The sequence below is a fragment of the Watersipora subatra genome, chromosome 1 (genome assembly GCF_963576615.1).
Source record: "Watersipora subatra chromosome 1, tzWatSuba1.1, whole genome shotgun sequence".
Taxonomy (NCBI): Eukaryota; Metazoa; Bryozoa; class Gymnolaemata; order Cheilostomatida; family Watersiporidae; genus Watersipora; species Watersipora subatra.
Window position 1 is genome coordinate 16,466,672 of NC_088708.1, and position 14,999 is coordinate 16,481,670.

At 37.2% G+C, this 14,999-nt stretch overlaps 1 protein-coding gene across 1 annotated transcript; it reads right to left on the reverse strand.

The window, feature by feature from the left end:
- Window positions 1-80: 80 nt before the first annotated feature.
- On the reverse strand, window positions 81-14,894 carry LOC137410659 (pre-mRNA-splicing factor CWC22 homolog). Its single transcript, XM_068096121.1, has 15 exons — window positions 14,770-14,894; window positions 9,973-10,161; window positions 9,673-9,834; window positions 9,212-9,568; window positions 8,992-9,105; window positions 8,418-8,546; window positions 6,694-6,916; window positions 6,359-6,565; window positions 5,972-6,107; window positions 3,961-4,101; window positions 3,489-3,724; window positions 2,036-2,197; window positions 1,085-1,203; window positions 694-795; window positions 81-419 (listed from the first exon to the last, which is right to left on the reverse strand). Exons 1-15 carry the CDS (start codon window positions 14,865-14,867, stop codon window positions 284-286), a joined length of 2,511 nt encoding a protein of 836 aa, XP_067952222.1. The 5' UTR covers window positions 14,868-14,894; the 3' UTR covers window positions 81-283.
- Window positions 14,895-14,999: the final 105 nt, after the last annotated feature.

A 14,999-nucleotide genomic window follows, 5' to 3' on the forward strand; every position in this document is an offset into this window, starting at 1 on the left:
GCAAAAGACAATTTACAAGATTGATTTACAATCTTACAAGAAAGCACAAACAGGTGTATGAAAAAACTAAATTCAATCTGAATCTCTTGATACAAGTTATAGGAGAACGTAATCCGCTATCTACAACGTATATACTGTTTATATACCGCTCATTACACAGATACAACTTTCCATTACAATATGTACAGCATACACAGTCAAAGACTACTAAGCGTGCAAGCCCTTTGGTAAAAATGTATATACATTAAATATGTAAGAGCATGTCTCGGGAAGGCAGGTCCCATCAATCGCTGTCACTGCTATCAGAGGAGCTGCTGGAACTGCTTGAGTCACTGCTGCTACTACTGCTGCTACTACTTGGTGGAAGGTTTCCTGTACTAGGCTTCGGCATGTTCTTTAGGTGCTCTCGCAATCCATCCCTGAAATGGTATGCATGTTCAGTGAATGCGGTTGAATGACCCACACATCCATTAACGTTCCCAAAGTGTGTACAGCCTCAATCCTGTTAGCTATGTTTGAAGTATAGCTTCAAGCCAAAATATTGCACTTGGGCTTAAACTAGGTATAGGATAGTTCAAGAGAAGATGTTTGCTTGAAATGATTGGACAACGAGGTTCAACAATGCAATATGGGAATTCAATGGCAAGAACTGCCGAGAGGGTTACAGTGAAAACAGAAGTTACGAGCACTTACGTGAGACCACCAAGTCCAATAGATGTAAAGAAATTTATAGCAAAGCGTGTCTTTTTCGGGTGATCCTTAGGCATTATGCCTTCAAAATAACTCTGTAGCGTTCTGCAATACAAACATTGTGTTGAAGTCATCCGCTCTTACAAATTTGCATTATAACCTAACTTAATTGACTGAGATGGATTTAAAAGTATTTGCATGGCAGTTTCGCAACAACACATCGTTAATCATACTGGGACTACTCCACCTGTTGTATCTTGCTTTCAAAAAGTCTGACACAATCTGACTAAAGTAAATGAAAGGAAATTTTGAACTAAATGTTAACATAAAATATGGTTAGATTTACAGAGGAAGTACACGAAAATAATAGTAACAGGTAAGAAGACCAACGTACTCATCCTTGAGTCGTTCATTCAGTTTGGGAAGGCCCATGTACTCGGCTAGTTCCAGGAACAACTGTTTAACAAATATCCGACTCGATGAAGTAGTATCATCTTCATTCATCTTGACAACCTATTAGCATGCATAACTGTAAGTATATATGTCATACATGCCTGAAGATATACAAATATACTGTGTGATGAGTGTGTGACTTCAACAGCAACTTGTTGAACATGAACCGCAAGTTTGTTAACATGTGTTGATGTACATAATCATACATGTAGGTGAATGAGTAAAACGTCAACCAATCCACCTGTGTGACTGTTTAAATCAATGCAAGTTCAGCAAACCTTGACAGAACTAAAACCTCAGCACTTGAAGGCCCAACAATGTTTTAAACTATACAAATCATATGAAGAATATTTCAGTTCATATTGGTCCAATGAGTTCTTTCTATTTAAGTGTAGCCTCTTATCCTCTGTTTTGATGAATAACACATGTTATTTGGCCTATATATAAATATATAGTACTATAAATATATTTATATTACTATATATTTAAAATATATAGTAATATAAATATATATTACTATATTTTAAATATATAGTAATATATATTTAATGGTGACCTCTAATTGACCACTAATACTATCTAATGATGCGCAGATATGCTGATTTATTTAAAAGATACTGTGAGTGGTTTAAGAAAGTTATTCAACAAAACATGTAAACGCACCAAGGCTCTCAAGTACCTACCAGTGCTGGACCTAGAAGTGTTTAATAGCTGCCAAAACGGAATAGCTAACATTGGAAAAGATGTCTTCACAACCTTCTAATTCTAATGCACTGCCGGTAAGAGTGGAGGTCAGGTTTCATAAACCAAAGCCCTAGTCATTCAAAGTATAGAACTTTTCAACTTTAACAATGTTGTACTATGGGCGACTGATACTCAACTAATCACTTACCCGAAGGACTCCCCACGAGATTGCATCCGTATGTAGCAAGTGGCCAAAGAACTTTGACACATTCCTAAGCTTTGTTGGATCAAGGCGATGACACGTTTCGTACTGAGACATAAACATACTCTCAAACTGCTCCACATACTTTCTGTGGATCATGCAGAACCTCTGCAATCACCAGACAATGTGTGTCAGTCAGACTATTCCTTACTATTCACCATACTGCCAAGCACCAAAACATGCAGATTGGTATATGGCATCAACAAACCCTTTTGCAGTCTTTACTATAAGAGGCATGTCCATCCGTCTGAAGCTACGCTAACAGCGTCAGGAAAAGGAATTGCATCACAAGAGAATTGAACTCGGATATTTGGTTTGGTAGACTGACACACTACCTTGCCACATTCAAGAATAATTGTGCACAGAGTTATTACACATGATGATCTCTCATGACACACAGGACTACCAGCACACTCGTCTTTACAATAAGAGCCGTGTTTGTTCGAAGCCACAGAGGTTGGAAAAAAGAACACTTTGTAGGGGATTTGAACCCGTGATATTCAGATTGGTAGACCAATTGGCAGACTGATTGGTAGTCTGGTAGACCAATACCCTAACTGACAGGGGCAGGGAACCTATGGCTCTCGAGCCATATGTGGCTCTTTTGATGATTTCATTTGGCTTTTTGATAAATCAGCAGAAAAAATAATCCATAATTTTGCTGCTAATTTAATTAACCTAATAATAAAGATAATGCTGAAATTACAGTAAAAATGAACAAAATAACGTCCATTTAATAAAAATATTTTTTCATTTGCAACTTTTTGATGTGGTACACCCAGAAAATAGTTTCTAGCGCTTTCTGTACTCCGCTGTATGCTTTGACCATGTTTTGCTCTACATACAATGTATGCGTGCGAGCAATCGTTCTCACACATGAAGAACATTAAGACGAACCTGTAGTCACGTTTAACAGATGGAAGCCTAAATGCCTGCCTAAAGATGAACCTCACCACATATCAACCGGACTACAAGCCATCAGCACAAGCATGCAGGATCGGAAGTCGCATTAATAGTAAGAAGTATTTTTTATACCTTTTTTATAACGTTGTTAAAAATAAATCCAGTTTTCTTATACTCTAAAATTGCTCAAACATGCTAAATTTGCTGGTCTTCCTTTTTCATTTTATGTTTTCGATATTTAAAATATACATATGGCTCTTCTAAAATTAAATTAATGGGTTTTGTGGCTCTCTCAGTCAAAAAGGTTTCTGGCCCTTGCGGCCTAACACCTCGACCCACTTCGTGCGTGTTCGAATAATTGTGCAAGTATGTAACCTCTGTGCTTCATCAGCACACCTGATAGTCTCCTACAGAACATTGAACTGCCCGGGTACTAGTGGATATAACAGCAGAATTGGCCTGACTAGGAATATGCTAGAGTTAAGTAGAAGCGCACCTGCGCAAGTAGCCCATAGAACTTCTCATAAGTCCGTTGTTGTGCTCCACAGTCCAGCACCATGTTACAAAGTTCTGACTCCTGGCCTGGTTTGAGTTGCAGCTTGAGAAGTTTGTGCGCGGCCTCTTCGTAATCAAGACTCGACTGAAGAGTCAAATAGATGGTGCGGCGCAGACCTATTAAATTCGTCTCCGTCATGTCAAGTATGTTTTGCTGTTCTTCAGCATCAGCCTCATCTGGATGGTGAATAAATATGATGAATGGCTAGAGAAAAACCGGAAAACTATTATGTAAACAATTCCACAATGGCGTGCAACAGAAAATGGAACTTGCAAAGCAACGTAGAAACAAAGATGCTCAAATAGTAAATTATCCACCTTCGATTGGGTAGTGGCGAACTGTGATAGAAAAGAACAGTTTTTGAGCACAAAAAAAGTGGAAGCTGCAATGAAATCCATCAATAACAAATAACCTGGACTACTTGAGCCGCTGTCGCTGCCAGAACCATCATGACTCTCCCCAGAATCATCATCGCTATCACTCAAAATCTCCTTTTTTATGTCTTTATATTTCTGCTCATTCTCCATGAAATCCGGGTCCACCTTGAATACATCTGAAAGAGAACAACGAATCTGATATTTGCTCATAGCTATTAAATGAACAAACTTAAAGGTTGACTTGCAACAAAATTCACATTACAGTTATTTGGTATCAAAAGATTCGCCATGTTTTACTCTGTTGTGTAGCAGGTGCCAAATATGTGGAAATGCAATTACAAGTTCTTAAAAGCTCAGAAATGAAAAGCCGCCGTAGATTGGAATCTGTTTATTTATCTGACGTAGTCATTACAGTTTAGTTGTCTTGTCACGTGACGTTATAACGTGAATTGAAAGGCCAATAAAAAGCTCAATATAAAATTTATCGTAGCACTAGTTTATGACAAACACTTCGGGTTTTACCGAAGACCCCGTATCAAATATAGATGCTGACTACTTCACACTTTTGTTTCAGCTCGGTCTAATCGGCAAGTCGTAACCTGATCATGTGACCCAATACTTCACAAATAATTTTTGCAGCACTTTTCCATTATCACAGGTGACCAACAGGCTCGTCATGATTATCAGACAATGATATGTACTCCGAGATAAGGTTAAAAAATTAAATGAATTTTTACGGTAAGTTATAAGATATCAGTGCTAAAAGTGACAGCATTACAATGACGATAAAACACGGGGAAAGAACAATAGACATGGTTTTACTGAATGCGTGAAGTATATTTGTGAAAATATTTCGACGAATAAGGGTGCATGAAAGTGTAAACAGAAACCATCTACCACAACTGTCACATTTGAGCCGTTTTGGAAAGAGAATCCAAACTACGGCGGTCTGGTGTGGCTGCGATTAACTGTTCGTTTTTTCAGCTTTAAAAGGTTGACTTGCAACAAAATTCACATTACAGTTATTTGGTATCAAAAGATTCACCATGTCTTACTCTGTTGTGTTGTAAGTGCCAAATATGTGGAAATGTGATTACAAGCTCTTAAAACCTCAAAAACGAAAAGCCGCCGTAGATTGGAATCTCTTTATTTCGATGACGTAACCAAGAAATTTGGTTATCGTCTTGTCATGTATGTTCTCACGTGAATTGCAAGGCCAATAAAAAGCTCAATATAAAACTTATCGTAGTACTAGTTTACGACAAACACTTCGGGTTTTACCGAAGACCCCGTATCGAATATAGATGCTCGCTACTTTACAGTTTTGTTTCGGCATTATTCAATCGTCAAGTCGTAATCTGATCATGTGACCCAATACTTTGCAAATAATTTTTGCAGCACTTTTCGATTATCACAAGTGACCAACAGGCTCGTCATGATTATCAGACAATGATATGTACTCCTTCGAGCTAAGGTTAAAAAGTTTAACGATTTTTTACGGTAAGCTATAAGATATCAGTGCTAAAAGTGACAGCATTGCGACGACGATAAAACAGACGCGTAAGAACAATAGACATAGTTTTATTGAATGCGTGAAGTATATTTGGAAAAATATTTCGACGAATAGGGTTGCAAGAAAGTGTAAACAAAAACCATCTCTCACAACTACATCACATTTGAGCCGTTTTGGAAAGGGAATCCAAACTACAGCGGTCTCATGTGGCTGCGATTGTCTGTTCGTTTTTGAGCTTTTAAGAGCTAGTAATCACATTCCCACATATTTGGCACCTACAACACAACAGAGTAAGACATGGTGAATCTTTTGATATGAAATAACTGTAATGTGAATTTTGTTGTAAGTCAACCTTTAACAAGGGCCAGATAAAGCGTTGAACCACCCAAATAAGATGGTGATTTTCCCTACGGTGTTCTAATGAATTTGATAAAATAGTCAGGGTTACTATCAGGGTGTAAATTAGAGAGCCTTTTAGCTTAGGGCTGTCATGTTATAGCAGCAATGAATTAGCACACAACGTAGAGACACACTTAATAAGTCTTGGCCATTGGTCACTTCATCCAGAGATATCGAGTGTGTAAACTGTTCCTCTTCATCGACGAGTTCAAGTTGCTCAATCACTGATGCGTGATCTTTAAACTTGTCTTTCCTCACTTGAAACATCACCTTTAAAGGTAAGGGAGATTATTTCACACCTTTAAAGGTAAGGGAGATTATTTCAAACCCGCAATGCATGGTGACACCGTGTGCAAATACTCATACACATAAATGCGAGTAGACTTTTGAGTGGAAGCCTGAAAGAGTCTATCAAACAGTTACATGGCACAGACTACATCGCGTACAAGACATGGAAATGAGACTGCCAACACTATAATGTGCAATCTTTAAGCCTGTCTGTATCGGCTAGTTGTACTAACCTCTATCATGTACTGAACCCTGAGCTCCACTTTGGCTTCGTGTAAGACATTTCTCATTCTGTCAAATATGGCGTTTATGCCCCTTGGAGACACGTCTGTTAGCTTCATGCCAACTTCCTTTAGGAAGCCCACAGCAATCTCCACGGAGTCATCAGAGGCTTTCTCCAAGAGAAGGGTGAGCAACTCCAAAGCCACAATCTCATGGGCCTGATTATTGATAAAAAAAATCATGAGCACTCTTTATAAGGCACAAGTATAACAGAAGAGATTTCAATACTGAGTCTCTGCAATAACAAGCGATTGAAAATGAAGTAACGACCACAGGCTAAACTCACGACTTGTTGGTTGACGAGATGAGCAATAAATTGTGAGGCTGTAAGACAAACGTTTTTGTCATTACGTCTGTAACTTCGGCGGAACTGAAGAATGAGTCTCTGCAGTAGCAGCTCACCGATCTGAGGAAACTTGGAGTTAATTACAGCCATGACGGCAGCGTATACATGGGTGAAAGTTGGAGACGCTGTCTGCGCTCGCAGCACAGACAAGCATAGTAAGCCCCTAAAAAATTGCCAGCGAAAATGAAAAGCCACAAGCCAAGGATACTGTAAGAGTGCATACATAAGATGCTACCAATAGTGTCTGGAATAGAGTTGCCCCGATTTTAATATCAGAATCGGTATTGGTGCCGATATGGGTGTTAAGTATCTGAATCGGTATCGGCCGATCTTTTCTTAAAAATCGGAAACTTCAGATACTTTTTTACAGATCAATTATTTAGCAAAAAACCATATTCTAGCCTGTTACACGAATAAAAAATCATCAGCTGCAAGTTTCCAACCTTTACCTAATGAATTCCGGGCCTGTCACACAATCTATTTCATGTCTATAGCCTAATAAATATCAACACAGCTGAGGAATCTTTTGGCTTTAGTTAGGACGTTATCACCAAGTGCGGTATTTCCCAATTACAGCAATATGATTTATTGCAGCCAATCACGAACAAAAGCACAATGATGGGAAACAAGAATGCGGTGTAATATTTCTATGTACTAGCATTACGAAAGTAATTTGAGCAGTTGATGCATAAAGTTATCTATCTCTCTTGATCCTGATGATATGAAGTATCGTTTGCATCGCATAAAATAACCTCAGTAGCCTATCGGTATTTAGCCTGTCCTCCATCATCTGTGGTAAGTGAGTCCTTCTTCAGTACGACTGGCTACATCGATAGCGATGGAGGATAAAGACGTCTCGCTGAGATAATTGAATCACCAACGGTAATTAAGAGAAACATTTATTGGCTCTAAACTTGTACAGGCGCAGCAGTTCGTTCAGCAGTAGAAGAGAGACTTCACTATCACAGAGAAATCTGTACCACTAACAGTAATTACCATTATTAATAGCAGATTACAAGAAACATGGACTGTTTTGTTACTAGATGCACGGTATGTCATAATTTCAGTATGTGACTATATATACATACATGTATGTCTTTTTTCCATGAATACAAACAAATACATCAATATTTATATTTTCTTTGCATTATATTTGCATAATAAAATTATCAGTTATCTATGCAACACAAAAGATCTGAATCAGTATCTGAATCGGATTATTTTTCAATAAGAATCGGTGTATCGGATCGGTATCTGAATTGGCTGGTGAAATTAGAATCGGGGCATCTCTAGTCTGACATAACCAACAGTTGACAAAACGTATCATAACAGAAAAGTTAACAAGTGATATTAATCTATGAAATGCAATAGGCCAGAAAACAAAAATAATTTCAGACCGACTATCTTTATAAGGCCATTTGGCAGAATAAAAGTTACACTGTCTGACTGAAACACTCCTCCAATCAAACAAAAACTAAGAAATATTTTAGCTCTTTAAAGCATTTCTGCAAAAGAAACACATTTAAGCATTTACGGTCGAAGTATTTTGTAAGCGAGCTGCAAAACGACTGCTGAGTTCGATATACAAGCATGTCCAAAACACCCACCACAATTCTCAAATACTACCACTGCATTCCGGGTGCCATTACTTCTGCAATACTTACCTGCCACGAATTATGTTCTCTGCCAAAATTTCAGGAATGATTTCTTTTATATTGGACACGTTAACTTTATTGACCAGACCATTAATTGACTTCTTCAATGCCTCCCATGATATCCTCTGATATTCTGCACTAAAGCATATGAAAGGATCACAAATGTCACATAAATATAAGATGAAGGGTCTACAAGCAACATTTCAAATATACCTTGGAACTTTATGAATAAATCGGTCTTTCATAGTAACTTTAGAGATCATTGCTTATAAAGAATTACTCAAAAATAAGTTAATTGACATTTTTATGCATACTAATGAAACAAATATGTAAACAAACGATAAGCAAGATGCTTTCTCTTGGCAATAATAGATGACAACCCCTGATGTCGAAATACTGAATAAGTTGTACAACTTGTCTCACACATTCAGAATCATTTATATTTCCATGGCAACTAGAGTAACTTATACTTAACAATGGGCAGGTTAGGAACATCTACTTGAACACCAACACATCTACCTTATGCAAGCAATACCAACCATAAGGGATGACAGATAGTGACTTAATAAGACTAAATTTTCACCTGCTCTTGTCTGTGATAGCTTCTTGCATCATCCGCAATCTAGCGGGAGGAATGTAAGCACCTCCAGTTCGAGTAGCAAGGGTTGCTTCCTTGTCTTTCTTCTCCTTAGGCTCTCTGTATAAACAAATTACTTAGATGATCAAAGCATTGCCCCTGCATTAACCCAAATGTAAGTTCCCTAAGTCGCTGTCAATAAAATACTTTAAGATTTTAAACTTACTTGCTCTCCTCATCCTTTTTATTCTCCTTTTCAGCATCATCCTCCTGTTCCTTTCTACCTTTATCTTTATTTCTATCTCTATCCCGATCTTTGTCATACCGTCTATCTTCCCTCCTTTCAGTCCTGTCATATCTTCTGTCCCTGTCCTCATACCTTCTGTCATCCCTGTTCCGCCTCTCCCACCTCTCCCTTTCCTCGGTGTTCCGCCTATCTCTTCTATCATATTCTGATCTTTGTGGGTATCCCCGCCTTCCGCTGCTTATTCTATCTCTATCGTCATTAAACCGCCTCCTTCGATCTTCAAGACGTCTCTGGTCCCTTCTCTCCTTTGCATCCTCTCGGTCACGGTGGCTGCGCCTAAAAAGTGCAAAATTTCTGCAAATGTAGAAAAAACATCCATAATATATTTTATACATCTCATTACACAAAAATTAAATGTATGAAAAAACAGCAATAGTTACCTTGGTCGATCTTCACCAGAAGCTGCAGTCCATTGACGAGGCTTCCGTTCTTCCTCAGGAGTAAAAGACCGCTCCTTTTTCCAATCAGGGATGTCTTCTTCAGAAGTGTCATCAGTGTGGGAAGCAGACCTTCTTCGCTTCGGTTTGGGAGAGTGGGAGCTGCTACAGAGAGCAGTACTGAGTAACGCGCAGTCATTTAGTGATAGAAACTGACTACAGCTTTGCTTAAATAACCCTTAACAAATGACTAAGCAGGATTGACCATGTTATTGATAGAAAATTTTTTTAAAGACAGTCAACCTGGAGCTTCCTGTGTCAGACGGTGGGCCAGTAGAGTTTTTTTTGCGTGATGTGGACAGCTTGCTAGCCGATGCTATTGTGCTCTTTAAACCAGAATCAACACCATCATCCGATGTAGAACATTCCCCTTCAGATGAACTGTTCCCTCCATAGCCTATTGGTGATATACTTCTATGCGTACTTTCCGATCTAAACCACAAAACCAACAGAATATGAATAAAGTTATTGGTGTATGCAGTTTCAGATTACATGTTTCATAATACTGTACAGTCAAACCTGGACATTCGAAGTTAATCCATTCCATTATTTGCTCTGTATATCAAAACTTGGAGTAGATATCTTTATACATTGTATTTTGTCTAATTGATTTTAGAGCTCAAAAACATGATGCATAAATTATGAAAAAAACAAGGCAAAAAGACTAAGCTCAAAAAATTAAGTTATATGTACATGTAGAAGTTGAAGTAATAATTAGCAAGTGTTTTTATTGTTATTTTACCTTGGAGATGGGTTAATGCAAGTGCAGGCCCAGCAATGCATTAGTTTGGTAGGAAAACAATTGAAAAATATGCGGCAGAACTTGGTGTAACTTACACTAGATAAGGTACTTACGCTAGATACAGCTTAAATTAAGTTACTTTAGATATTTATTATTATAGTTACATTATATTGTAAATTTCTATTAGATTGCTTATTTTTACTTACCAATCATTAATGTTTTGAAAAACCTGGGATGTTGTATGATAGAAAATAGTGCAGATGTCTAGACAAATATTTACTCAAACTTCACAATATCAGCCAGAAAGAGTTGTATGTGGAGGTGCTCATAAGTGGAGGTTTGACTGTACAGTTTTCTTAGACAGTTTAACTAGACTTTGTTAGCTAAAGTGTTAACAATAAGAATCTAAAAGTAAGTCTTCAGGCTTAAAGCACATAAATTACATAATTTTTTTATTATATATTTCAATACATCAGAGTCTCGGCTTTCGAATGAGCCTATATTCAATACACAAAGAATAATAGAACTATGAAAAACGGGGTGTCAAAAGTACGTCCTGCAAAAAAAACACTTGGTTCAGGTACTCAAAATGTGGCGTCGTAATTCTCATTTAGCCTTAGGTCGTCGCTCCCTTTCGCTGCCATTGAGGCTGCGTTTTTCTGTGACAATCGGTGCTGTTAAACCCGAAGAGCGCTAATAATAAAGATTCTAGATAATCAACAATGCCCGCGATCGTGTTAACGCCCGACCAATACAAACATATGTTCTGGGTTAATTAATTATGCTTCGATAAATGTACTGCTGTTGATAAAGGTAATGAAATCACATCGATTAAATTATGACCTGCGATTGCATGGCCCTAGGACTAAATGTCAATCGCACTTTTGCGAGATCAAGCAATGCTTGAAATTAATTAGTCTCAGTCTTCACCCTTAACATCGCATTAAAAATAAAGAGCTAGTGCATAATATCATCGGGAAAATATAGTATGGTTCTTGGAGTCTGAGGTACTTATCATAGAAATAATATGTACATGAAGAACTAATGACACTGATTCCTTTGTCATCTTCATACGCTCTCTGGAGTTGTCCTACCTTCGCCTGCCACTAGCGTCATTATCGTCACTTTCGTAGTTGATAAATAAGCGGTAAGAGCGCACAACACCGAATATGAGAATTGTGACGTCACAATTTTTGAGACTATGCCAGTAAACTTTTTCGCGGTAGAGCTCTGGGGAAATCCTATAAACACCAACTAATATCTGTCTCACCATGGCAAACAATAGCTCATTCGAAAGCCAAGACTCTGATGTATTGAAATATACAATAAAAAAATTATGTAATTTATGTGCTTTAAAGGAACTATCATGACACTAATACGCAAATAACAAAAGATCTGCGTAACTTATAATTCGCCTTACAAATCTAATAAAGTGAACAACAACTCAACTGTTGCATGTATGCATTGATTCCAACACCTGAATGTTTTTGTAATGATTAGTTAATAAAAAACTAATCATTAAGTATGTTATATTGAATACCGCAAATGAAATTTTAAAAAGCTGTGTGCGAATAAAAATTGATGACTGTTTTCTAAATGTATATTGACATTTCATCGTTACTGACTATGGTCATGAACCAATGAACCATAGACATAGATGAGTTAATAACTACAATCAGAATGATAGGTTCTATCTATTGCATTTCATGTCCACATGACAATATAATGATATAGTGACAAAAAACAAAGATAACTACAAGGGCAGCTTACTGGCAAAAGAGAATTTTCAAGGTTTCTAGTGTCCCAAATAGTATACAAATGATCTCGATAATAATTTTGTTGCAGCCACTGTGAAGTCACAAAAAATGAAGTTTGATTGAGTCTAAAAACTTTGCAGCAACTGGACAATTCTTTAAATTGCAAACAAACTAACTCGCACGAAACACAAAATAAGGAGAGAGAGAGAGATGATGATGAGTAATACATCACTGAGCTTGGTGCCAACAAAGAGATATTGCAACTTGAAGGTTGACTTGCAACAAAATTCACATTACAGTTATTTGGTATTAAAAGATTCACCATGTCTTACTCTGCTGTGTTGTTGGTGCAAAATATGTGGAAATGTGATTACAAGCTCTTTAAAGCTAAAAAACTAACAGTTAATCGCAGCCATCACGAAAACGCCGTAGTGTAGAATCTTTTTATTTTGATGACGTTCTCAAACATTTTGGTTATTGTTTTGACACGTGAATTGAAAGGCCAATAAAAGGCTCAATATAAACGTCTTGTAGCACTAGTTTATGACAAACACTTCGGGTTTTTCCCAAAAGCCCATATCAAATATAGATGCTCGCCACTTCATAGTTTTGTTTCGGCTTGGTCTATTCGTAATCTGATCATGTGACCCATACTTTCTGTCAAATAGCGCAAATAATCTCTGCAGAATTTTTCAACTATCACAGGTGACCAACAGGCTCGTCATTTTTATCAGAGTATGATAGGCACTCCTTCGAGCTACGGTTAAAAAATTAAATGAATTTTTACTGTAGGTTTTGAGATATTTGTGCTCAAAGTGACAGCATTACAATGATGATGAAATAGACGCGTAAGAACAATAGACATGGTTTCAAGTACGGTATATTTGTGAAATTATTTCGACGAATGGGGTTGCATGAAAGTGTAAATGGAAGTCATCGTGTTCATCTACGTCCCATTTGAGCCATTTTGGAAAGGGATTCCAATTTACGGCGTTTTCATGATGGCTGCCTGTGATGAACTGTTCGTTTTTGAACCTTTAGGAGTTTGTAATCACATTTCCACATATTTTGCACCTACAACACAGCAGAGTAAGACATCGTGAATCTCTTGGTACCAAATAACTGCGATGTGAATTTTGTTGCAAGTCACCCTTTAATTAATTTCTCTAGTTACCGTAAAGGTTGATTTCTAATTTCAATTCGACAGATGAATAAAGACTGGCTAGAACAGAATGGGCATATGAAACACAACTTGATGAGTAATGTAATAAAGAAACAAAAAATTACAAATCATTGGGCTGTAGATAGTTTAAGTAATTTACTATTTAAATATTTTTAGTAAAACAGGATGCTTAAAAAAATAGTCCACTATCGAGGTTGTACTTGTCTCTTAGAATATCTTCTCATCTTCCCACACCTGGTTACTTTGTTCCTCCCACTCTTCTAATTATTAGTCTTACAACATCTCTCTCCTACACCCTTCTGCCTCACTCATCCCAAACCTTTCATGTTCCTCCCATACCTCCCTCTTCTTCCTCTCTCCCCTCTCCCTCATCCCATACTTCTCCTACATACTACATAAAGTGATGAACATGCAATGTAACATAATCACAATTTAGCATTTGTTCGTGCAAACTGGGGTGATTTGTTGCCTGCTAGACAAACACATTGAAAGTGTTAAAAAAATCAGCTGCGACAAATATTTTTATGTAAAAAGCTGAGCAACGCTTTTGATTTTGACTGCTTCAAAAATTTTACTTCTAGGGAGTCCCAAGAATATTCGTGTATTGCATATATGAGAAACAGTTTCGATAAACAAGACTTAATTCTCAGCTTTCCTGCGTATACCTACAAAAACCTACAGGAAGCTGAGTGAATTGGTCTTTTCAACTAAAAAGGTGTTACACGAGTGTCTCCTCGAGTTTTGTAATATTAAAACAATTGCAATGAGAACCATTGAATGAGCACATGCCAAGATAGTCATGAAAGTAGAATGGTATAGCTCACAGATATTTCGTCATCACTTTCATTAATTTGAGATGATTTGAAGCATACAGTAACATTGTTTTGCAGTGTGTTGTACAATTCTAAGTATGTTCATTGAACGTGAACCATGTTTTCCTCACGTTTATGTAGCATACCATCATTCGCCATTCGTCACTTTCCAAACCTGGATCGCGTGCCAACCCATTACCTCATCCCTATCGTAAATAATATCAGCGTTGAGCGCTCGTCGAAGCGTGTCTTAAAGTACACGTTACTGTACAAAAATTATATCCAAAATATTTCTTTTCAACAATTGAATTCGCTCCTAATAATATCTAAGTCACTCAGCATAAAACAATAATGACATAGCAAATCAGCTATTAATGCTCCCTACAACCGTTATATACGCATGTCTGCTAGTAAGTTTATATACTTTTAATAATCCAATTTTAACCAGAATTCTGTAAATCGGTGGGATAGGACAATTCAACCTACAACTGCGATCAGACCATAAAACAAACCATTTATACATGGTAGAATAATATAATTACGTACTTCAGCATCACACTAGTAGAAAGTGGAATAAATGAAGCGATCACTTCTAATGGTACACTACACCACTCGTTAACTAATGGATCGCAATTTTGACGCATATAAAACGCTAGTTCGGCCGGAAACACTTACGGACAAACAGACCAGTAAGCTTTATTTTAGCTAAAAATTTTAAATATTGTATACAAAATTATTTTATTTTTAATTTAACATTATTAACAACAAAAGTTTTT